Raw genomic sequence first — 27,186 nt, 5'->3', positions numbered from 1 at the left:
ACCGATATAGACAAGTAATTTTCCATAAATAATTTATAACTTTTTTGCTCATATTTACAATGGGGAAACAGTGTTGACGATTTACCAAATGTTCCGTTTTTTGCCTGAGCTTTCTCAGATTGTATGACTGAATATAGTCGAAGGAGGTTGAAACTTGTGTATAAATAAGTAAAAAGAGTTATTTCAGCACCTTTCTTTGGCTCAATATGGAAAAATAATAATTTTCAAGTAATTTTTATGATTTCTATATTTTAAATCGTATCAAAATTCAAATTATCTGAGTGTTGCTGTAGTATTTGTCAATAATAATCTAATCTTACCACAAAGCATAAATCCTTTGTGCTTCTAAATCCTTTGAGCTCACATAAATGGCACATGTGAAGCATAGCTATTGTTTTTTTTGACTTTTATGCTTTCTATATTTAAAATTATATTAACTGATTAAGTATTCAAAGTTATCCGACAATTTTTATTGCATTGGACTAATTAAGATGAGTGTTGATATATAATGCACTCTTAAAATTTTCATACCTTGATAAAAATGCAATCGTAATCATACGGTCAAATTGATGTGAATTTTGTAGTGCAGTTGCATAAACGACAGCACACTCAACCTAAATGGGCATGAAACGCCACTGATATATAAACACACACATCTGATCCACACCTGAAAGGCCACAAGACCTACAGCATATTAGTGCAATGGGTGGGCAAGAGAAAAAGAAGAAAGGAGAAATCTGTTCACATTTTGTTTGAACAGCTGAAGGTTGAGTTCTTTGGAGGAGACTATCCCAAAGAACAGAAGCAGATGGAATGAAAGAGGAAGCAGTGAAGTTGGTTCAGTGAGTTTCAAGATGGACTGTAAAAGGATGTTGGTTAGCAGTGGCTCTTATTCTAATGATTTTGGAGCAAAGTCGGGAAATGATAGTAACCAATTCAGCAGAGCACTGTCCATGAAAATATCTGTAGAAGAGGAATGCCGGAATGCCCTCTTCTGGATAAAAATTGAGCAACCTTAGAGAGAGGATTTCGATGCACTACCCCAAATATATGAGCAATATTCCTTGGTTGGGTGGATTTGGGATTTGTATAGAGTTAGCAGCTGTGAAGGTGTGGAATAGTGTCTTTTGCAAAAAAAATATACCAAAGTTTTTGTCTGCTACAGAAGCTATAGTTGAAATGTATTATGGCAGAAAGATCAAAGGCATAGGTCCATGCAGAGAAATCTGACTGCATTTGGATATCTCAGTATTATTGAAAGTAAAGGGGGAGGGGAACTCTTTCATGCACTACGTTTTGGTGGCATTAACGTCTACAAGGTCGACCTTGCCTCACTGAGATGTAGCCAGGAGATCAGAGTTCAGGCCACTTGTCATGGTGGAGCTTGAGGATTCAAATAATTGAGCACTACAAGGTTTGTCAAATGAAAAGGAGGAATGGAGTGTACTGTCATTAACAAAGCTATGGATAGAATTGGATGTCTGTGAGAGCAGGTCATTTATATACAAGAAGAGGAGATTGAGTGAAAGAACAGAACACTGAGATACTCCTGCACTGGTAGGAAAATATGAGGAGAGGAAATCATCCACCATGACATGTAGTGAGTGATCAATGAGAAAGTTGGTGATCCAGTTGCAGATTGTGGAAGGCAGGTCATAGGATGTCAGTTTGTTAAGTAGGTCCCTGTGCCAAACCCGATTAAATGCCTTTGAAATGTTGAAGGCAACCACACGAGTTTCTCAAATTTTTCCATTGGGTCGAGTCCAAAGGTGGGTGGTGAAAACAAGAAGATCAGCTGTAGATCGCAAGTGGCAGAATCCGTACTGCTGGTCACTGATTAATTGGTTGGTGATGACCTTCTCCATAATTTTAGAGAGAATACAAGTGAGAGCAATGGGAACAGTAGTTTGTTGGTTGACTTTTATCACCTTTCATAAAAACATTCTAAGAGTTCAGATCATTAGAAATGGTCATTATAAATGATTTGTGTGATAAGAAATGGATTTATTTTTAGGTAGACACAAATATGAAACCAAGATTAAATGAAAGAAAAGAATCATTAAGTTTTATATACAAATAGTAAACGTGATTCCACCAATTATTACACGAATGCCCAATGGCAGGTAAACGCAATCGAAATTCATCTTCGAAGTCCACAGTAGGGAGAGATTGCAACATTTTAGGTAACTGGTGGCATATCCAGAAATCAGTCCCACATACACTGTTCCTCAATCTTTACATTAATGACAATGGAGATTTTATAGGAGATATACAGCTATTTTCTGATGATGCAAAGATAGGCTGGGAAATTAGGAAACCAACAGATGTGCAGTACTTGCAGAACAATTTGAATAGGTTGGAATTGTAGACATGTGCAAATGGCAGTCACTGAATGCATGTTAGTAAATGTAAAGTTACGCACTTTGGCATGATAAACTATTGAATGGTATATTATAATTGGTGGGATTATGCTAGAAGAAACAGATCATGCTAGAAATCTTGGGACTTTTAATAGATCCAGGAGCCCTGTAGCAAAGACTGCACAAATACAATTCAGAACATAGCAATGTCTGAAATAAACAATGGCATGTAAGGATAAAGAAGTCACGTTGCCTCTTTACTAGGCCTTGAAAAATCTTAAAGATCTTGTAGAAATATTTATATATATATATTTTTATACAAGATCTTTTAACAAAAATTTGTACCACACACACATAAAGTATAAGATTGGAAACTTGTGCACAAAATGTTTTTCATGCACACATTGGGCCAGCAAAAATTAGAGGGAATATTGTTCCAAAGCTAACTCTTTGACAGCACTGAAATATTATTGCAGAATAATTGAACCAACATTTAAGACTGTTTTTTTTTTTATCTAGTGTTCATTAAAAAGTCATGTTTGTTCTTACTGAAGTGATGCATAGTAGATTTTTTCATTTGATTCTGTGCAGGGTGTCATTCATAGCATGCTCTGGTAGACAAGTCTGACCATAAATGAGGAACATATGTATTTCTTAAACTCCTGCAGATGAATATTGACAGAAATCTTCCTGCGTGTGTCATACTAAGACTTGTTACAAATACAAGAAACTTTATATAAACCTGGAACTAACAGGAGAGGAAGCAAGGTCATCTTCAGTGAAGAAGATAAGGGCAACCAACTCAATATGGGGCAAAAACGCAATGTAGATATTATATTTCTTTAACATACTGGCTGTTTTTTCTGAGGTGAATAATTAGAGGGAATAATACTGGCGCTGCTATAATCTGTACATTGATAAGGCTGTGTGGTGGGGGAGAGGAGATAACAAGTATTTTCAAGTAATTAATTGTTGGATTTATAGTAATTATTATTATCATCATCACAGGCTACTCCACACGGTCCTTAGACTCATCGAGGGAGGCCCTAAACATCCAGTCAAGCACTATCCAACATTGCGCAGTATCTATCATACTCTATTTGGAACTCATTCACAGTCATGTCACCCACAACAGACTCTGGCAACCTATTCCACTCATTCACCACTCTCCAAGCAAAAACCCTAGTTCCAACACCATTGCTAATTACACTCTTACTCGGTTTCCAAGTACAGGTCCTAGTTCTCCGAGCACCAAACCTATTCTAAAAAGTTTTCTCTGAATTAACCTTGTAAAAACCTTTCAGTAATTTGTATGTCTCAATCATATCACTCCTTTTCCACCTGTCAACCAATTTCTGTAAGCCAAAAATCTTTGACTGTTCTCATAAGGTTCATTCCATAGGGAATGAACTATGAACTAAATCTTGTAAGGAAAATTCGTGATACCATCTTGGTCACTCACCTCTAGATCCACTCCACCTCCTTCTCATCACTAAGAAACCTATGTGACCAGATCTGCACACAGTAGTCAAGATGCAGTCTTTTCAAGGCTCGAATAACCTGCTTGTCTCTGCTCATCAAAGTATTCTTCAGTAACCAAGCAATCTGATGAGCTGCTTTAGCCACTTTTGGTATGTAACTCTCTAAACTTTAACTCCCTATCCTATAACACTCCCAAATCTCTGGCTTTATCAATCTCCTGGTGTACAGTTCCATCCATGTGGTATACAGCTGGTAATCTTTTCACCCCAAAATGCATAACCTTACACTTTGCTACTCCTTTTACCCAGACTGCCAGTCTATCCAAATCATCCTGCAAAATTTTAACATCATCTGTATTAACTATTGCTCTAACCAACTTTGCATCACTGGCAAACAACTGAACAGTTCCTCTCAGATCCTTTTCTATATCATTAACATATAAATTAAACAGCAGCAGCCCAAGAACAGAGCCCTGTGGCATGCCACTAGTCACAGGCCTTCTTCTGGACTCTACTCCTGAATACTTATCTCAACATCAACCAGCCTCTTATCCACCTCACCAACCCTATATCCAATGTGGTCAAGAGCAATGACAATTCCCTAGCACCTTCACATAAACCTCAAGCTGGTATACCATCTAATCCCATAGCTGTATTCACATTAAGGTTCTGTAATATGCTATGCAACTCCATTTCATGTACCTCAGTTCCCATATAAGCCTTTGCCTCTCTCTCTCTCTCATTACTGCAATGTCTCCACCAGGTTGATATACTCTTGCAAAGTGTTCACTTAGTAATTCTATTATTTCGACTGATTTAGTTACCTTCCTACCATCAGCATTCATTAAAATCATTCTGCCATAAACATTCTTTCTTTCACTTACATATCAAATTAACTGTTTGGAATTATCTTTGGCCTGCACTCCTAATTTCCTTTCATAATCTGTTTTGCCTTTTTTACAACACTGGTTACCCTTCTGGCCTGTGCTTTGTATTACTGATGTGACAGCTGGTCATGTTTTTCCTTGAATTCCCTCCACAGTTCTTTCTTTTTTTGCAGCTCCAGCTTGATGATGACATTCATCCATTTAACTCCCACATGATTTACTCTCCTGACTCTAGGTATGCAGTCTGTCATTATTTCCTTCTCAAACACTCCTTTACCACTTCCCATGCACTATCAACATCCAGTCACTGCAGTTTCACATGCCATGGAACTGATCGAAACAATCTCCTAAGCTTGTCATTATCAGCCCTGTAATTCCACATATACCCCCTCTTAACTGAAAATTCCACACATTCAGCCACTCTCAGTCAAGATCATATGCAACTTTAACCAACTGGTGGCAATGTGGTCATATTGGTTATAGAATTTGTAGACTGCAGACACTAGCAAACAGGAGAAAAAGGAATGATATGATTGAGACTTACAAACCTCTGAAAGGTCATATGGAATTTCAACTGATAGAATATTTCAATTTATGGAGGGTGGGGAAAGGACAAGAGAGCATCCTCGGAAGCTGTGAATGAATGCCGCTAAGAAGGGGATGAGGGCTAGATTTTTCTCTCATAGGGTGGCACGTGATTGGAATGAATTGCCAATGGATGTTGTGAATGTGAATGAATTCAAGTATAAGTATGATAGCTGGTGCATAGTATGTGGCCTCCCTCGATGAGTCCCTGACTCCCTGGAGGTCTATCTTAATAATAAAATAATAATAATATTGGTTATAGACAAATTCTCAGATGCAATAACTAGATCAAGCACTCTCAAACCCCTCATATATTGCATCACATACTGCCTCAGGTAATTATTCCTTGGCAACTGCATAAATTCCATTTCATTCTTCCCATGTGTCCTCTCCTCTTCCAATCTATGTTCCCATAGTTGAAATCCCCCATAATAATTATCTGCCCCCCCCCCACTAATTGAGCCTATTTGCCAATGAATACTAGCCCCATAATCTTTTCCATGCCCTGGTCTATAGCAGCATCATCCAAATGTAAATTTTGTTCTGCTGCCTTCTCTCTCTCTCTCTCATACCCAGGGGCGAATTCTCCATGCTTGCTGCGCAAGCTCATTAACTGAGAAAGAAGTAATATTTATTTGTTAATAAATGCATGCTTTTATAAGCATTCCATTTAGGCTTTTATTTTTGTAGACAGAAGATGTCTTAAGCTTGCGTGGCAATAATTGAGCTTTGCGTTGTGTATCGAAGGCCGATGCTTGCTTGTCTAGTCAAAGCTACCTTGGTTTGCTTGGTTGTAGGAGCTTCCAGGTCCTCACAGCAGCACTGTGATTTCATGTAGGCACATAGCTATTTCACAGCATCTCACTCTGTTGCTTAAACACAGGCCATACGCAGTCAACGTAGTATGGCCTGTGTGAGGGAAGCCAGTGAGCTTCAGCCAGCCTTCAAGTGTGTGTGTGTTGCTTGGGAAAATTAAGTTACAGCCAACATTTTATGATGATGTTATTGACCAGTTCATAAAGAAGAACCATAGGGTAGAATTTGTATTCAAGTAGCTAAATTGAAAAAGATAGAATATCATTTGTAAAATAAACATTGTATTTATATGATTAAATGTACATAAATTTCTAAATATATAGTTTTAAATGGTCAGTAATCCATTATTCCGCTGATCAGACTTCAATCATACCTCACTCCCTGAATGAACAAGGGCAAGCATGAATTTCAAGACCAGCATTCGCTCCCGCTCATACCAGATAGCCTCAAATGTGCTATTTTCACTGGTTGAAAATTTTCTTTGGTTGCAATTCATTGGCTATCATCAATAACACTCCTCCTCCCATTCTTTTCTCTCTACTCTCCCTGAACACACTATACCATTTATATTCTACCCCACCAACTATAGCATCTTCCGTTAGCCATGTCTCACTAATGCCAATAACCTTTGACCAAGACGAACTAACCAATGCCAAAACCCCCCCCCCCCCCTATTCTAAATGCTCCTAGCATTAGTGTACATAAAGTGCAAAAGCCCCTTGGGCCTGCTATCCTGATGCTTTATACTAATTATCCTATTTTGGTTTGTTACGAGAGGTACTAACTTAGGCATTTTATACACACTCTTACACTCAATTGCCTCAATAACATCTGCATATCCACTCAACTGCTTCCTTCACCCCCCCCCCCCCATTAGATAAGAAGGTAGGATAAATGTAATTAAATTCAACTGTGAGGGAAGCCTGGTTAGAGCAGAGATTAATAGTTTTAACTAGACATATTTTATAACACCATATTTATTTTTGTTGGGAACTTGGATATGAGAAAGTTTTTTTAATGCAACTAACTGTGTCAATTTGTTGTCTGTAAATTTGGAAAGATGTACCATTAGAAAAATATGATTAAATCAACTAGAATTACGTTAACCACTCGGCCTGGTTGACTGAGTGGTTAGTATATCTGCTCTCCAGCCAAAAGGCTGTGGGTTCGAATCCTGCAGTGGGCATGGATGTTTGTGATTGTCTGTGAAAATAATAGTGGTGATGGTGGACAGTAGATGGCATTGGTGTAGATGAGGCAGTTTGTGGATGAGGTTGAGTGGTGGAGATGGAGAGTTGTAGAGTAGGTGCCCTCCCTTGATGAGTCTTAGGACTCCTTGGAGGTGTCAAATAATAATAATAATAATTCTTCTTCTTCTGCAGCTTTTACCACTTAAGTAGGGTCGCTGTTTGTGGTGAGTCTCCTCCACAACTTCCTGTCTTAGGCTGTAGCCACATCCAAGTTCTTCATCCTTAATTATAATAATTATTATTATTTTATCATCATTATTATTGTTACATGAAACCTCCACGAAGTCTGAAGACTCATCACAGGAGGTCATTTTATATACACAACGCTACAATCTACCATCTACTACCCTGTACATTTTTATTATCACTTCTACACACAACACACGCACACACAGAGGTTGCAAAGCCTATAGAAAATCAATGCCATATATGATCAGGATCAAGAGAACAGTAATCTGCTGATTCCTTTCTAAGAGATTTATTTTTTTTCCTGGTGTTAAGTACAGTAACTTGCCATGGCCAAGGAGCTTGGCTTCTTTGAAACCTACTTACTGTTTATGATAATGCAGTTAATCATAGCTGTACCATCTAATATGTCTGAAAATTATGTGTTCTTCTGGCTCATTTGTCTATTTTTTTAAATGAAAAACCTGAATAAAACATAAAACGTGGTTTGCATTTTCAATTCCATGTTGTGCCAGGCCTGATTTGTGTAGTTTAATGAGCCACATGTAATCTTGATGTTCAGAAATATGTTTATAGACTGCAGGCAAACAGGAAGATCGGTCTATAAACGCATTTCTGAATATCAAGACAACATCCGGCTCATCAAATCACACAAATCTGGCATGGCATAACATGGAATTGAAAGGATGAACCATATGATCCAGTGGGAAAACACAAAGCTTTTACAGAGATCTATGTAAAGATATGAAATGGCATTCAAAAAAAGTACTGAAGCTCTACCCAGACCAAACCTTAATCATAACGACTGCCTTACCATCCCAAAAGTTTAAGAAATTGTTATACTCAAATGTGTTAAATAGATTGTATCATAATAATTAATTTAATTAATTATCATATCAGCCCAATAGTTTAACTTAACAAATGCACAACTACTTGTTCAGAGGAATTCAAATTTGGTACATGTACCGTACTACTTTATTTTTCAAATTCCTTATGGATGTTCTTTGCTCTCACTGATGATGTCTTATGATACGAAAATGAAATATATGTAAAATAAATATTTTTTATTGTGACACACATGTGAATGTTTAATTATGAAAACTCATAATCTTGCTATACAAGAGAATATGAAAAACCTGAATTGCCAAGAGGAAAAAACCCTACCACCACCACCTCTGTATGAGATGGCTTAACTTACCTTCACCCAAAAAAGGCTAGTAAAAGTTTTTTTTGTGTGCCTTAGATGAAATTAGAACCTATATGGATGATGTAAGTTATGAAAATTATAAGACAGACCAAAAGAGATACAACCAGGGCTTTTTTTCTAAATATAAGTTTACCGGAACTCTACCATCTCATCTCATAACACAAGAAACTCGAAACATACCAGGCCTTTGAAGCTCGTTCTTTTTAGTTTTGACAAATGGATATTATATATATCAAATGGAAATAAAACATTAAACATTAAAGCAAAGGAGAAAAAAGTTTAAAAAATACCTTAATTTTCACAATAGCTTCCAAATTGGGCTCATCACACTGGTGTTGCCATCTTCACGAATTTGTTTCTTTCCATAATGAGAAATTTGAATATTTGCCCATGGCTTTGAAATATTCATACCTTGTTTATTCCTTTCTACTCCCAAACTTGCAACTTTCTTACATATTTTAAAGCCAATGCTTTATTCTCCACCAACAGCCAATCATTTTTGTTGCAAAAATCAGCTTTTTGATCTAGAGTCCAATAGTCAGGCAGATCTTCTTGTGCGTCTTTAGTCGTCGTAGTCATCATTGCAGCAACTGTAGCAGCCATGTGTTTTATCCCTCCAGTTTTTGTATCACTATCTATTGGGACTGTTTTTGCCTCATCACTATCATCCCAATCCCCATCATCACTACACTTACTGTTCTTGAGCTTTAACTTTTTAGTTGTGGGAGCGGAAGAGAAAAATCGTGTTATTTTACTATTCATCACACAAAACTAGTGAAACTTCCATGAAACACATTAACCTCACTCACCCACGTTGTAAAAGTGCAAGTCAACTTGTATACTTGTTCGCATAGAAGTTCCGCTTCTGGTAACTACCGTAACTTCCGGCCGACTATCAATTCTAATTGAAAACTTTGATCTTCGAGGTTCAGTGTGAACAACACAAGATGGCAGAACTAGATTGGATGAATCAAAGATGACTCTTGATTTATGTTGTCAATGACCATAACTGAGAATTTAAAATGGAGGCAGTCCTAGTTTTGAAATACAGGTAACCCTCGTATAACGCGGATGTTAGGTTCCATAGAAATGCGGTGTTATATAAATCGCATTATACGAGTCTCAGATCAGATAGAAAAAGTAGGGTTATGTTCAGAAATCGTTTTTTTTTTAATTATATAAATAACAATGACATATCCAACAAAAAATATATTTTTATTTAATTCAGGTAATTCATGTAAGTTAAGAAAATATATAAACTATGAAAAAAAAGCAACTGACACAATGAAAAAGGAAAAAAGGAAAAGTTGGTCCTTGTTGGGGATCTAAATAGCAGAGTAGGAAATGTTTGTGAGACATACAAAAATATTTTGGGAAAATTTGGAGAAAAGAGCAAAGCTAATAATAATGGCAAATATCTGTTGGATTTCTGCTCAGGACATGAACTGGTTATTACTAACACCATGTTCCAACATAAAAATGTGCACAAAATTCACATGGAGAGAAGAGGCTAGGAATAAGAAAAGTCTCATTGACTATGTTATTGTTGATAGTGATGTTTTCTCCCTGGTGCAGGACACCAGAGTGTACAGAGGATTTGAAATTGGAAGTGATCACTATTCAGTCTTGAGCAGGATAAAACTGAATTTCATATTGAAAAGAATAACGTGTAAAAAAGTTTTAAAGTGAATAAAAGTTGAGCAGCTCTCAGATGTGAACTGTAGACTAAAATACACAAAGATTATTGAAGAAAAAATGAAAGAGTTTGAGAACATGAATCAAACCTTGGAGATTCAGTGGCAAACTCTGAAGAAAACATTGATTGATTCTGCCAGAGAGGCATGTGGTGAGGTTGTCTGCAAGGATAAAAAAATCAGAACTCCCTGGTGGACACAAGAAGTTAAAGAGGCAGTGAAGGAAAAGAAGAAAGCATATCAAAAGTTCCTGTCAAATAAGTCAGCTTTTACTCTTACAGAATATAGAGACAAATGCAAGAATGCTAAACACTGCGTAAAACTAGCTAAACAAAAGTCATGGGAGGACTTTGCAAGAATATAGAAAATAAATATCAAGAAGGTGGCAAAATACTCTGGAGGTTGTTGAAGAAGCTTAGGAATGGAGTAAAGAATGCTGTAAAAGGAGTTAGAGATGATAAAGGTGACATGAAAATGGGAGAAAAAGATATCCTTGAAATATGGAGTAATTACTTTGAAAAACTACTAAATGAAACAAGCAGTGATGACAGCACAGTGGTAAAAAACACTGACCAGGCATGCAATCAGGAATACATATCCATACTTGAAGTAGAAAAAGCCATCAAAGGCTTGAAATGTGGAAAGGCAGCAGGAGTAGATGATATTCGACCAGAAATGCTGAAGTATGGTGGTATAAGAGTCTTACAGTGGCTGCACTGCATAGTTCAGAAAGCCTGGACAGAGGGACGAATTCCCGATGATTGGAGTAGAGCTCTCATAGTACCCATATATAAAAAGGGAAATAAAACTGAATGTGAGAATTACATAGGTATTTCCCTACTGAGTGTTCCTAGCAAGATCTATGCAAGTATACTTGAGAAACGGTTGAGAAGAATTGTGGAAGAAAAGCTTGGTGAAGAACAAGCTGAATTCAGGCCAAACAGAGGCTGTCAGGATCAGATCTTCACTTTACGACAAATAGTCGAGAAAGCATGGGAATATAACAAAGATCTGTATTTAAGTTTTGTCGATTTGGAAAAGGCATATGATAAGGTGCCAAGAGAGAAACTATTCAATATGCTGCAGCTATATGGTGTGAATGGGGCATTATATCAAGCAATACTTAGTCTTTATTTGAGTTGTAAGTCAGCAGTTAGAATTGAAGGAAGTACAGGAAGATGGTTTAATGTTAAATCTGGTGTGAGACAAGGATGTGCATTATCCCCTCTGTTATTCATTATCTATATGGATCACATTATGAAGGAAAGTGGTATTAAACATGATATCAAAATTGGAGATGTTAATGTCAGCTCTTTGATTTATGCGGATGATGTTATACTTCTAAATAAATCCGCTACAAGTCTGCAAGATTCTCTGACTAAATTGAATAACTGTTGTAATAGATATAGTATGAAGGTCAGCAATAAAAAGACAAAGACAATGAAAATAGGCAGAATCACTGAAAATGTCAACTGTGTTGTGAATGGAGAACCTGTTGAACAAGTAAAACATTTCAGCTCCTTGGGCACAATTTTAGTGAAGATGGTAAATTAAATATAGAAATAGACAACAGAATCAGCAAAGCTGGTATGGTGGGAAGTCAATTGAATAAATTCATATGGAATAAGAGAGAAATTAGTCGGAACACTAAATTAGCTGTATATAAGACAGTGTTCAAACCAGTTTTAACTTATGGATCTGGGAGCTGGGTCAGAAGTAAAACACTTGACCAAAGACTAGAGACCACAGATATGAGAGTTCTGAGAAAGATTAGAGGCGTGAACAGATGGCAATATCATATTAAAAACGAGGATATTAGGAAAGAACTTGACATTGTCAGCATCCAGGAATGCATTAGCAGAGCTAATCTCAGGTGGTATGGTCACCTAAACAGAATGGGCATGGAAAGATTAGCAAAACAAATGTTCTCTGCCAGGTTGGCAGCAAAACGACCCAGAGGAAGACCAAGATATAGGTGGATTGATACGGTACAAAGTGCCTTAGACGATAGAAATATAAGATCTGATAATGTTGGAGTCTTGACAAGTAATAGACTGATTTGGAGGAAAATTGTAGATAGGAAGTTAGTAATGATATAATTTTTTCATGTAGTACTATCATATCCTGCACACCACTTGTGGGTACATGGCAGGAATTTAATGATGATGATGATGATGAAACAAATACGTAGTATAAAAGTATAAAAATTACAAATTGTACTTAAACGTCATTCTACATAATGCATAAATGTTTTAGGCAAAATAAAATAAAATGCATACTTTAATTGTCATCACTGTCTTCAAAACGAACATTTCGTAGATGTTCTTTATTTACGAGTGACCAGACGTCGTCATTACTTGAAATATGTTCAGCATTATTTGTATTATTCTCATTGCATACTTCAACTGGTTTAGTTATCAATAAGTCAGTAATAAGATCTTGCTTATGACTATGCTGCAATTTTTTTGTTAAGTTCATAATATGGAGCTAAACAAATGTCCAATTGTCTCGTGAATTTTCCAGAATGCTCTATTGAGGGATCATTATCCGTAAAGTAACTTCCTAACTTTCTTGCCAAGTCCAATCCTTCTGCTAATTTCTTTAAACTGAATTCTTTAACGAATTCATCACAATAAGAATCATCGGCAGATCTTTCCCCACCATTTGGTTCGACATCATCTATTATTTGTACCAGTTCCTCCTCATTTTAAATGTTTCCCCATCAATTAATTCACTAATTTCATTTACAACTATATCGCAAAAGTCCTCTAAGTGGTCACTACTATAAAAATAAATTTTTACATAAAAAAAAACATTACATATTGTATGTAACTCACCAGAAAATAAAGTGCTCAGCTTCAGTTTAACAAACTTATGATTTTTAATGCGCTTTCCTGGCAGAAAACAAAGACAACTTTCAACAATAAACACTTTATACAGTAAACAATTGATGTACATGCGTGCTAAAGGATATTTCCCCTAATATAAATTCGCTACTTATAAACTACATGCACGATATGGGCAAACACAAATTTAACCAAGATAAAATTTGATTTTTTAGTCGCGCAGTGAAATATATATGAAAAGATAAAGGGTTACTATACCGTGTTATATCGAAACCGCGTTGAACAAGGGTTACTACAATTTGTGGTCCGCGTTATATCGAAACTGCGTTGTATAAGTACCGCATTGTACGAGGGTTACCTGTACTTATAAAATATGTGTTTAGGGACCATTAAAGTCCTAAAAGTTTACGGAACGCATTCTGGACCATTCTGGCTGAAAAAAAAGACTGGATACAACTATCGTAGGAACGCTAAGTGGTGCAAGTATGAAAAAAATTTAAACTAAAGAAAATCCAAAAGAATTCTGTTATTATATTGCAAGTAAAAGAAAGAACGAATGTGAAAGAATAATCTTCTTTACATGGATGGTATGTGGGTTACAAATTCAGAAGACACTGTTCAACTAATGCCTATTTTGCTAAAATAGCTACCAACTTGGTATATTCAACATGGAGCTAACTCTACACAGGATGAAGAAGCTGAGGTGTGTGAGGAGGAGATACTAGAGCTGTTGCATAAACTGAATAAGAATTTGGCAATAAGGGCTCATATCCAATCAGTCCCTATTGCCAAAGAGTGTTCAGGTGAACAGGCTGTTCCATTTATCAGGCTATCTAATTTGAGTATCAGAATAAAGAAGATTTCACAGGAGTGGAAAGAATGATGATAATCTAGTTGCACAAGGGTGGTGCAAAGAGTGAAGGGTTCAACTATCAGCTACCATTATCTCTGAAGTGGTGGTGAAGATTTTGGAAAAGATAGTAAGAGTTCATACAGAAATAAAGTTGTCAGAGAATCTATACTTTTCAATGAATGGTATAGGTTTACTAAGGAAAGGTTATGTTTCAGAAACTTGCTCACATTTTATAATAGTTACCATCGAGTTTGACAAGAAGAATGGATACACCATGATACTTTTGAACTTTGTTATGGATTTTGCCAGGATACTGCATAGAAGACTTGTATAAACTGGAGAATATGGAATTGGATTATAGAATATTAGCATGGATAAGAAATAGCTGGCTGACAGTTATCAAAAAGTAGTATATGGGGAATGCAAGTGAGGAAAGGCAGGGTAATCAGGAACAGCTGACATGCAGTACTTGAGGAATGATTTGAATAAGCTGGAATTGTGGGAATGTGAAAATGGCTATCAATTCAATGTTAGTAAATGCAAAGTCAAGCACTTTGGTGTAATGAGATAGCGATGTCATATCAGTGAAATTATGCTAGAAGAAACTGATCAGGCAAGTGATCTTGGAGTTTTAGTGGATAGGAAGTTCAAGGAACCATATAGAAAAGAATGCAAATACAGGAAAACCTCGTTTAACGCAAATTCGATATGTGCGATATTGATAATCTGTTAACGCGATTGAGTGAAATGATACTATTTCCCACTTTAAGCAAGTGATTAATCAGTTAATGCGATTTTTTTACATCAAGAGAAATTTTTTGTTGCTAATCTGCAGCAAGTGGAAAAGCTGGAAGTCATTAAGAGATGAAAGTGGTGCTAGTAATACAATGATTGTGCGAGACATGGGATACAACAAGTCTACAGTTTGGACTATATTAAATAAGAGCAAAGAATACAAAAAACAAGGAAACATTGCTACTGCTTCTTTAAGCTTGCATATCACCAGAAATAGAAACTTTAGCGATACAGATGGGGCGTCTTCTATCACTCTAGATTGAGGATTATAACCAAAAAAGAATACCTCATAGTACAGGGAATATTCAGGCAAAAGCTCTCATTATTTTTATCTCGTTGAAAGAGACTAAATTTCAAGAGCAATGTGAAAACTTTATGCAAGTTTAGGATGGTTTGGCCATTTTAAAAATCTAACTGGACTGCATAACTTAAGAATAATTTTGGAATCTGCTAGTGCTGATAAAGATTCCACAGCTAAAAAAGAATTCAGGGGGGTAATTATGATGATCGGAAAATATTCAACATCATTGAAATTAGTCTGTTTTGGAAGCGTATGCCAACAAAAACTTTCCTAGCTAAAAACCGAAGCATCTCAACCAGGATACAAAGTATCTAAAGATCGTCTGACGCTTTTATCAGGAGGCAATGCAGAAGGCAACTTCAAACTCAAGCCTATGTTAGTTTATCGTGCGCGAAATCCAAGATCTAACATTATTGAAGAAATCAGGCACAATTGAACTTGGAAAAGAACTTGGATTTAATGAACTGGATAATGGAAACTTGCTCGATTTTCATTCAGAACATTTAAGTGAGAATGATCTTCAACTAGAAGAACAGCATGCATATAAAGAAGATAAGGAGAGCGAACAAGAAGAGAATGTTATGACTAAGAAGCTAGAAGAGAATGTTATGACTAAGAAGCTAACTGCAAAAGAACTTGAGCTAGTTTTCAATCACATCGAGTATGCTAAGGAAATTTTATTTGATGCTGATCCTGATATGGAACGAAGTCTGCTGAAATCTTGATAAAGCAATCACCAGCTATTGCAAATTGCATGACAAGATGAAAAAGTCGAGCATGGTTCAAACATCTTTACTTAATTTTTTTGTAAAAAAGTAGCTCAATCAAATGTTTAGACATTAAATAAAAATTTAAGCAATTGATTTTTATTAACCTCAATGATTTTACCTCTAATATAGCTTACACTGTTTTTTTTTCTTCCAAATTTATGCTAACTGATGGATGAATTATAATTATTCCTATTGTTTATTGTATTCGCTTAACGCAATTCTGCTTAGTGTGCATTAATTGATGGATTAATTAATTGCATTAAGCAAGGTTTCCTATACAACTCAAAGTATAATTACAGTGCTGAAATGAACCTTAACATGTAAAGATAACAAAGTAAATTTGTCTGTTTATGAAGCCTTGATATGAGCTCACCTGGACTATTATGAGCAGTTCTGGTATCCTGGTTTCCATGGTGAAACTGATACAATAGAGAGAGAGAGAGAGCAAAAGAGAGCACAAAGATGATACTGGGATTGTAGAATACAAATTGTGAAGAAAGATTGAGAATTTGTGAACTACAAATACTAGCAAACAGAAGAAAGAGGAATGATATGATTGAGACTTAAAATTTTCTCAAAGGGTCACATAGGATATCAGAAGATGGAAGTTTTCATTTTATGGAAGGTGGGGAGAAGACATCCATGGAAGTTAAGAATGAGAATTAAAGTGGGTGAAAGCTAGATTTTTCTCTAATAGAATGGTGCCACGATTGGAATGGATTGCCTTTGGAGCTAGTGAATGAATTCAAGAAAAAGGTATGACAGCTGGTGAGGTTGATATGTGGCCTCCCTCAATAAGTTCTTACTACCTGGTAATAATAATACTGTCCCCTGAATTGATCTTATTGATTGATTTTGAAGATTGCATCAACTTCCAAACTCTTCTGGATAAAAAAGGATGACATTTTCTTGAGTGCACATTCACCAGTCAAGTGCAATATTAAGGAGGCTGATTTTGTTATTGCTGTCTCTGATGCTTTCTGTTGACATTACAATGGTTTCTGAATTTGGTTAGGGCTTGTTGAGGGCCTTGATAAACAAGAAGATGAAAAATTATTCTTTCTCAAGAGGAAGTTGGTTCAGTGCCAGAGTTCCTCACCCACAACAGAGCCATACATGGATGGCTCTGTTGTGGGTGAGGAACTCCACTCTACTCTACAACAAGCAATGACTGCACTGAGGAGTGAAATGGCTAAACTATCTCAGATGATATACAAAGCGCTACAAGCCTTGTGCATCACCTCACCTGTCCTAAACAATGGGAAGGGAACTTACTGCAACATGGTTGACCCTCGCTGAGAAGCCCACTAGCTGATTAATTGTGGCCAGGCCATCCAGAACACCTATCTTGCTGAAGCCGAGGCCAAAGTAGCGTAAGACAACAAGGATTACCCACCTTTCTGGATGTCTATGGGCTATACAGCACTGTAAATATGGCAGAAAGCATTAGAACCCAGTGATAGTGGTCCAGAAGATAGGATAATAAAAAAAAGACCCAGGAGAAGTAAATTAAAGAATACAGGAAGCATAGAAAAAGAATAACAACAAAAAGGACCAGTACCATTAATGGGAGGTCTCCTTTTCTATGAATAGGTACCTCACATGGAGGAGAATATCTATGAGAAAGCCACTAAAAAAAGTTAGTAAGAGAAGGGACAACCAGCATTCTGACAGCATTCAACAGCACCCACTACAAACGTTTATACTTAGACTCCCTCCAGGCACAACCTGGCAGAGTAAGAAGTAGCGGAATTATTCTGCTCAGGAAACCTCCGAAAGTGTTACCAATAGGTATGGTCCCTTGTACTTTCTGGTAACCAGCCCGTGGAAACTGCTGTACTTCTGTACCCTCAAATGGAGAAAGTACTGGCTCTCTAGTTCAGTAATTATAGTGTGGAGAGAGCATGCTCACGAAACCCACCACTTATACTGTATATAAGAAGAAACAAGAAGGTAGACAAGGTAATATATACAAACTAGCAGCATACATGATGGTGTGCAGACGAATTTTAACTTATGGGTCTGAGAGAGGGGATAAGAAATAAACATTTGATCAACAAACACTTGAAGAACAGCAGATTAATCTGGAAGAAATCTAATAATGGAAACTATTAATAGTACAAACATAATCATGTGCATAACATCCTTGGTGGTACATATCAGGAATTTAATGATGATGATAATGAAAAAAAAATTTTAAATTGTCACAAAAATTAAAATATTTTTCAAAAAAATATTGACATCTAAAACACTTAAAAAATACATCATATTTAAGGAAATAAATGAATGCTTAAAATTTTCATCAATGCTTGATAGTAATAACTTTTCCAAAGTCCTCACTTCACTTATCAGTGATATTTTAACCCTCTCTCCCTTCTCCAATTAAATAAATAAAAAAAAAAAAAGAGAGAACTAATCCTATCTTCCTTTATGTGTTAAATTTAATATCCTGCTAGGACTAAGTGACCAGGTATTTTGCTAACCTAACAGGGAAATTAATCCTATCTTCATAAACACATGCATTAAGAGATATCTCTTAATCACAAATATCTCTACCTAACTATATGTGTTTTCCAGCTGGTTTGTTTTAAACAGCTAGAGAAAGTATGCTGCTTCCACTTGATGCAAGTTAATTCACTTTCAAAATAAGTCTGTTACTGACACACCTATGGAAGCACCCTCCCACCACTCCCCCCCCACCAAAAAAAGATATCTTATTCTGAAAGAAGTTCGTTTTTTACTAACCTGTTTCTAAAAGTTTTTGGCACTGAGCTTGACTAGCTTCTAAATTTTCAGTGAGACGATTTATAGTTTCTGCTTTTCCTATTTGGCACTGTTGATATGACTGCTCCAATTCCTGTAACTGTTTCTGCAATCTCTCACAATCTTCATTCTGCACAGACACAGAAATAGTTGTATACCACAAAAAAGGTTGAAAAGGTAATTCAGCTAATTAATCTGTAATGCTAGAAATAAAAACAGAAACCTAAACTCAATGAAATCCTATTATGTGTTTGTCTCATTAACAAATAAGGTCTGTTTATAATGGACACATAAAACGAGAAAAATCTGTAATATGAAATGAATAGATACAGCAAATGACATTCTATAGCTATCAATGCACATTGATTATCAGACATTAGAAGACCCCATAAATAAGATCAATGTTAAGAGCCAAAGTATTTGTTAAAAGACTAATAAGAAAAAATGAAATCATTCATATACTACAAAGAATATTGAAAGAAAGCCCCACTGCATAAGATGTATCAAGATTCAGATGCAAAAGAGTTTCTTGAGAAGAATTTCCAAGACAGAAACCATACACTAAAGATAAAAGGGATAATATACTATCTATTAAATTCATGTGATCTCCAGCTGGTCTCTTTTGTGTTATGAAAACCAGAATTTCCAGAAGCAAAAACCCTGATGTCTCTGAATGATATCAGCTAATATACCTTTCAGCTGGAAAAGCCTTTATAAAGCTTCCTAAGATCTTAAAGAAATTGAATCCAGGCATTTCTAACTACAAAACAAATGTTGTGTAGTTCTCACAGTTGTGGTATGGAGGCTTATAAGAATGGAAGTCAATACAATTTTAAATACAGGAAAACAGTAAAATAATAAGAGAGAAACAGCATAACACATATTTGCATTAATAATTAAAAAAAAAAGTTGTTAAAAGCCACAGCTTGTTTACTATAAAGTGTGTGTGTGTGTGTGTGTGTGTCCATTTACTGGAAATCCTGGTCAAGATAACCTGTAAGCTTTTCAAGCCACTTCAAGCTTCCGATAAGTGAGGGAAATGGTTCCATACTGAGCGATGAAATTCATCTCTCACCTAAAAACAATCAAAAACATCTGTGCCCATGGAATTTGAACACATAGCCTGTTGGATGGAAAGTGGATACAGATACACTAACCACTTCGCCATCACAGGCTGACATGTAATGAAACATGCCAACCTCGGATGAAACTTCTCCTCTGTGCAGAACATATGGTAATGACTACATCTATAGCACTTGTTAAGGTGACTTGCAATCTGTTGGTTCAAAGGAAGGTGAAATACAAAACTCTAGTTTTTGACAGATAAATCTGTATCTGAAATGGTCAGTGCTATATATTTGGACTGCTCATTCAAGAATGTTTCTGTTAGTCCAATTTTTTCCTTACTGCACGTAACAAGATCAGTATTATTATGAGAGAGACCTCCAGGGAGTCAGGAACTCATGAAGGAGGCCACACTTGTTCTTGAATTCATTTGCACTGCTTGCACACACAACATCCAATAATGGCAATCCATTCCAATCATGCACCAATCTATGAGAGAAAAATCAAGATCTCACCCCTTTCCTGATGGCATTCATTCTTAGCCACCAAGGATACCCTTTCATCCTTTCCTCATCCTCCATAAAATTAAAAATTCCATCAAATGAAATCCTGTATGACCCTTTCAGAAGTTTGTAAGTCTCAATTATATCACCCCTCTTTCTCCTGTTTGCTAGTGTCTGCAGTCTACAAATTCTCAATCTATCTTCAAAATTAGTATCCCACAATCCTGATATCATTTTTAACACTCTCCTTTGCATTTCCTCTCTCTCTTTCCCCACTGTAGCTGAATCACCACGAAAACCAGAGCTGCAGCACAATAGTCCAAGTGAGGTCTTATCAAATCCTTGTAGTGAGGCAAAATTACATCATTATCTTTACATGTCAAAGTTTGTTTCAGCATTGCAATTATCCTCTGAGCTGTATTTGCAATCATTGCTACATGGCCCTTGAACTTCAAATTCCTATCTACTAACACTCCAAGATCTCTAGCCTGATCAGTTTCTTCTCACATAATCCCATCAATATAATATGACACTGGATATCTAATCATGCCACACTGCATGACTTTACATTTACTGACATCATGCCCACAATTCCAGCCTATTCAAATCATTCTGCAAGTATTGCATATCAGTCACATTCCTGAATACCCCACCTCTCTTTGCATTATCAGAAAATAGCTGTATGTCACCTGTCAATCCATATTATTCTTAATTACTTCAGTTAGAGATGCAACATGTTTTCTAGGCTCTCTCTCTTTAACTGAAACAGATTCCTGGAGACATTTTTAGACTTTAGCTTATTCTGACAGCAATGTTTTTCTAGCTCCAGAGGGCAACCTTAATTTTGCTCAGCTTGCTTCTTTGGTCAGAGAGGGACCAAACATGTCCAAGATCCTGATTAGATGAAGTAAATTAAATTTGTTCCAAACTCCTATCATTGTTGCACCAATCCCATAAATGTTGAGCGGTTTTCATTTGTTTAATGTTTAGCCAGCAGCACTATGGATGACAGCTTTCAAATTGGCCCATCAGCTGTGACGTAATCTATTATATTCAAAGTTTTTTCACTTGATTATAATATAAATTAAAGTTGCTAAGAAATTATCTTCTTGTTTAATCCTTTATCCAAGTATAAGCAAACAAAGTTTGCACATAAATTACCTTCACAACTGAGCTACTTGTATATACAGGCCACTGACTTCATATGAATTGCTCTAGTATCTCATAATGCAAAGAACATCCCATGACTTATTTTAACAGTATTAACAACACCAAATGAACTATTTTTTAAAAAAAAGATGTTTATTAACTGACTTATATTTTGCTAGATTTCAAACCAGCATCTTCAAAGCACAAAGCACCATGTTATAGTTTACACACAACAATGAATAAGTAAAACAATTCAAATTGTAATGGACAAGAGAAGTCCTAATTTGGCACCCTCTAATGTTGTAAAAAAAGAAGAGGTATTACAGCTATGCAGAAGTTGATCTTAAGATGACAGTCTCACAGTAGAAAGCACATCCCTTTTTAGATGTTTATAATGCTATGCATTATGGGAAGGGCCACATTCAGAGTGATCTACAAGATCACTCTGAATCTCATTGAATGACAAAAGGATCACTACTCAAAGCTCATCACTCTTGACCTGCATTACTCAGTGACAGGACACTCATTGGTGGCTCTACTCAGTAATAGCCAAAATATATTTCCCATATATAAGTAGTGAAAAGGTGTGTAACCTTATTATTAAAATACTCTGGATCAGAGGTAAATTTTGAAAGTTTTCCCCTCCCCCTTGGTTATGATATAAATTGAAGTTGCCAAGATATTATATTCTTGTTTATTCCTTTATCCAAGTACATGTATCTCTTGCTTAACGCGGGAATTGATTAATGCGGCAATCCCTTGATATACGCGGCAAGAGTTTTGATCAATGCGCCTTTAACCCTGCAGAGCTCGCAGCTGACCTGACAGATACATGCAAAATGTTTAATATAAATATTCTTACACAATTCAGTGTACAGCGTGGAGGTCATGAGTAGCTGTGCATTCATGTTACAAGTGATATTCCGACTGTTTTTTTGCTGTCAGTTCTATGTAAAGGTTTGTGATATTTGACAGTAAATTGTATCTGAGAGATATTGCGACGTCCAATTTAAGTATACTATGGTTTAGTTGTTTCTTTTTTACTTATTCAATAATTACTAGATTGTAACTGAAAATAAATAAACCATCATGTATTACTGAAATAGAGAGCCAAAGGCTTATTTGTCATACATGTCCTCTAGGAGATGTGCTTTACTTTATGGAAATTACTAAGAAAAGTATACTAGAGCTTACTCCACCTTTACTATGAGTTGCCCAGAAGGTTGCTTATGCTTGCATCTGCCGAAACTTTTAGTTTCTATATATTTGGCATGAAACTCTTGTAGTTTCTATATTCGGCTATGAAATAATGTTGGATTCAATATCCACTTAATTTTTACCATCATGTATTATATTTGCAGTGTTTTTTCTTTGTGTTTTATTGCTTGTTTGCCGAGGTCTGGAGAGTCATTTTGCTTGTTATCGTAGAATTTATGCCGATAAGAAAAAACTAAAACTATTCAAACGACTCTTGATAACTTCTTTTGATAAAAAAAATTGCAGTAAATAATGTAGATACAAGTATTTATTAAACATTTACTTTGCATTCATTTTTTATCTTTCCTAAAAGAGTACCATATAAAAGGAATTATTAATACAGTAATCGATCATGGACGAATTGTAATTTTTACCATTGATTATTAGATTTAATTAACGCAATTTTGATATACGCAGTAACATCAAGGGATACCTGTATAAGCAAAGTTTGTGCATAAAGTATCATCACAACTGCACGACTTGTACTATGATGCACAGCATCATAGTATAAGTCGTGCACTATGATGTACAGCATTATACACTTCCAAAAGGCTTGTGCTTTATATTATGCATATTGTATGCATCATAGTACAAGTCGTGCACTATGATGCACAGATTATACACTTCCAAAAGGCTTGCACTTTGTATTATGGGACACTAAGACAATTTCCATGAATCTGGTATTCACTGCTAAGATCTATGTTAAAGCCTGGTTCCAAGCTCCATCTGCTATGTCTGCTCCTAGAAATGACCTGCAGTTCCTGAAGGACATTTACTTGTGCAAGGAAGTAAATGAAGCAATTGCAAATGCTGTATTGCTTGATCACATCTGCTATTTTCAATGACAAAGCAAAAAATTGTTTGTTTTGAAGAAGTCCAGAGAAGACAGTCTAATGTAATGAGTTACACATTCTACAGTAGAAGTAGAATTGTTTTATGCAACTAGAAGACTCTGACATCAAACACTCTGCAGTTCTTCTCTTTCATTGGACTTCTCGCTGATTTTCTGAACAAGGATGTTGTTGACTGGAATGAAGACGAGTCATTCGAGTCAATAAAAAAAGACAGTTCCATGCATGAGAGTTGTCAATGACATAGCAGAAAGAGTCATGGTCCTGATGGACAAATACAATAAACTGCATACCAAAGATGAAGACTACAAACACTTTCTTTTGTTGGTTATATGTGACTACAGAAAAGTATCCTGACTGCAAGACAGCAATTATGCCAAAATAACAGCCACAAAACTAGTAAATTTAAGAATTTGTAAACTGTTTTTTGCATTAATGTTTGAATAATCAAATTTAATTTTGTCATGTCCTCTAAAAGTGAAGCTGATATTCATTTGAAAAAAAAAAAAAATGTTAAAAATTAATAATTAAATAAAATTTTTAAAAATCCACTTTGGACAAAGGAGATTTTTAGAATAAAAAAAAAAAAACTTACATAATTTTATTGGGAGTAATATTAAAAACTAACTGTCATGATCCCTAAATATACTCTAAATCATTTCAAATTTTTAATGTTTTTCCACTTGGCTATACTGTAGAAAGTTTTTTACCTTGGGTATATTATACGTTAAAGATTAAAATGTTAAAAATATTCCACCTTTACCACAAGTTGCCTCAGACCTGAAAATACTTCAGGCGCAAACTTGGCTTACTTGGGGAAAAAGGATTAAAACCAAGTTTATAAAATTGCTTGGTATCTTTAAAGTACTTGGCTATACTATAAATTAAAATTGCCAAGAAATTATATTTTCATCCTTTATCCAAGTATCCTTTATTCAAGAATATAATTTCTTGGCATCTTTAATTTATATCAAATCAAATTTTCACAGTTTTTATTATTATTATTGAAAAAACAATGAGCAGGAGTTTCGTACATAGTTTTAATCATTTAAAATTTCCTATTTTTTAGAATCCCCTTATACTTCACATTCATGTTTCCTTCTCTCTCATAAACCCTGGTGGTGTCATACTAACATTACTCTAAGGCTGACCTTCTTGGTATCAGTCTTCTCTACCTTGTATAAGATAAACAAGGAAAATGACCTCACTATACCATATTCTGCTCCAATCATTTGCCAGAAAGATATCACAAAAATACTTATTTATTATCTAAATGTTATTACGTATCCAGATCCAGATAGTATTTTCCAACTGTGCTAAAACCCTGTGCACCAAAACTGACAACCATTTTGTATTGCATACACAAGCTGTCATACTCATCTGGCATCAACTTAACAGCTAGCTCAGTCTGTACTGTCAATGTCTATCCTAGATGAGACCCGAGTTCAAATCTCATCTAGGATGCGATGAACTTTTATAAGAGCATTTCAAAAGGTGAGTTAATAAGATGCATATGGAGATGACAAGATAAGGTTTTTTCCCCTTCTCATCAGAGTGCATGCCATTTACAGGCATAATACACTACCCTCAATCTCAGTTGCATCAGATGTAAATACAAAAGAACCAATCCAGTCAGAATATATGCAATTTTTTACAAACATAATAAATTGGTCTCACATCAGTTGCAAACCAAAAAATTGCTATATTTCCAAATATCAATGATTTAGTGTGATAGTCAGACCATTTGATGTAGTCTGACACATAGGCTTTCTTTCTTACATGCTACCATCTTATGGTCTCCTTTCTGCCTTTTGTTACTGGGAACTCCATCAGATTTCTCTATCCATATCAGGGTAATTTAGAGCTTTGTTCTCTCCATACTCGTCCTCCTATACATTAGTGACCTTCTCTCATTAACCTCAAATTCTAATCATAGTGTTGCTGATGAAAATGATGCCACTCCATTCCTCTTCATTTGAGAAACCTTGTAGTGCTCAAATGATTCCATGTCAAGGTAATTCAGAGCTTTGTTCTCTTCATACTCGTCCTCCTAAACATTAGTGACCTTCTCTCATTAACCTCAAATTCTAGTCATAGTGTTGCTGATGACAATGATGCCACTCCATTCCTCTTCATTTGAGAAACCTTGTAGTGCTCAAATGATTCAATCTTCGAGATCTTCCATAATCAATGTCAAAAATACCAAACTCCTCACCACTCTCCAGTGGGATGAAGATAATCTAGTGCATTTCAATGCTACTGAAACACAATCCATTAATTTCTTGGAAGAAAGACCATCGATACTTTGATAGTATTCCAATCTCTTGTCACAAATGGTTTAATATTCTTGGGTTGACTTTCTCATCTGGCCTGTTTTGACACATCACATCAATGGTCTCCAACACAGATTCAAAAACTTAGTGTCCTCTTTCATTGATATTACTTCTCTTTCACAACTCCAGATGCTTTATAAGTCCCAAATTTGTAACCAAATAGGATACTGTTCTCACATTTGGGAGTGGTGCACTAAAAACCTCCCTAAGAATGCTTGAAGCTGTCCAGAAGAGGGAAATCCACTTAACAATTAATGTTGAATCAATGCAGAAACACATTAACAGATTCTCTCTTTTTCCCTGACCACATACACTGCTACTGTGTTATACAGTTGACTCATTATATACATACCGGCTACCGAATTAGAAACTTTTATTTAATGCTATGTTGGACCTCATTTACATTGTCAATACGCTTCACTTCCCTGCGCATAGTTTGGTGAGATATGGGTCAGGAACAGCCTTTTTTTAAAATATTTAAGTCAATTCTGCATACAGTAAGTTCTGCTTGTCCATACAAGCCTTTTCATATGGCGATCATTTTCATTCCTCACAGACTGTCTTAGAACCTGGCAGTCGCTAAAAGGCACTAGAGGGCCTACACTGTATTAAATAAAGGTTTCTAGCAATGTGGGTTATTTTCCACTGATTAAACATGCAGGATATCCCACCTTTTGAGAAACCAGTCTGCTCTCTGTTTTCAAAATCATGGCTACAGCTAGATGGGCACTCACAATAAGCCCTTTCTCAAACTCTGAAAGATCCTTTATTTTTCCTATTGTGATCAACACTATTGATGATTACTGACCAGCAGCATTCTTAAATGGTTGCCTAGAACACACGTGATGCACATGACTAAGTATTTTGCATAAATGCTGCATAAGTAACGTTTGTATACATCTACATAAAAGTTTCTAATTCAGTGGCAGGTATGTGTAAGAAACACTACTATAACACACTTGCTCATTATAGTAAACTACCGAAAATCCACAACCAAAGCTCCATAGGTACCATACGCTAAGCTAAACAAAATTCACTATAGCAAACTGAGATATCCTGGGTGTTGACTCACTATAGCAAATAGGGTATACAAGAATAGTTTGTTAGTTTGTTATCAGTGGATAGTTTGATATACTGAATTTTGTTTAGCATAGTATTCTACCCATGGAGCTTTGGTCAGGGATTTCAGATAGTTTGTTATAATTATAGGAATAATGCAAAATGATTATATACC

The 27,186-nt window shown here is 35.8% G+C and overlaps 1 protein-coding gene across 4 annotated transcripts in view; it reads right to left on the bottom strand.

Moving 5' to 3' along the window:
• Positions 1–27,186, bottom strand: part of asl (chromosome segregation ATPase asterless) — a 385,090-nt gene that overhangs the window by 229,006 nt on the left and 128,898 nt on the right. For all 4 annotated transcript variants that reach the window (XM_090412113.1, XM_090412114.1, XM_090412117.1 and 1 more), the window contains one exon: positions 18,777–18,924. In XM_090412113.1, coding sequence (XP_090268239.1) covers positions 18,777–18,924 — 148 coding nt within the window. The remainder of the gene's footprint in view (positions 1–18,776; positions 18,925–27,186) is intronic.

The sequence above is a fragment of the Typopeltis vanoorti genome, chromosome 22 (genome assembly GCF_054136105.1).
Source record: "Typopeltis vanoorti isolate ZY-2024b chromosome 22, IOZ_Tvanoo_1.0, whole genome shotgun sequence".
NCBI lineage: Eukaryota > Metazoa > Arthropoda > Arachnida > Uropygi > Thelyphonidae > Typopeltis > Typopeltis vanoorti.
The sequence above is the reverse complement of the archived record's forward strand: the minus strand, read 5'-3'. Positions and strand labels throughout refer to the sequence as shown.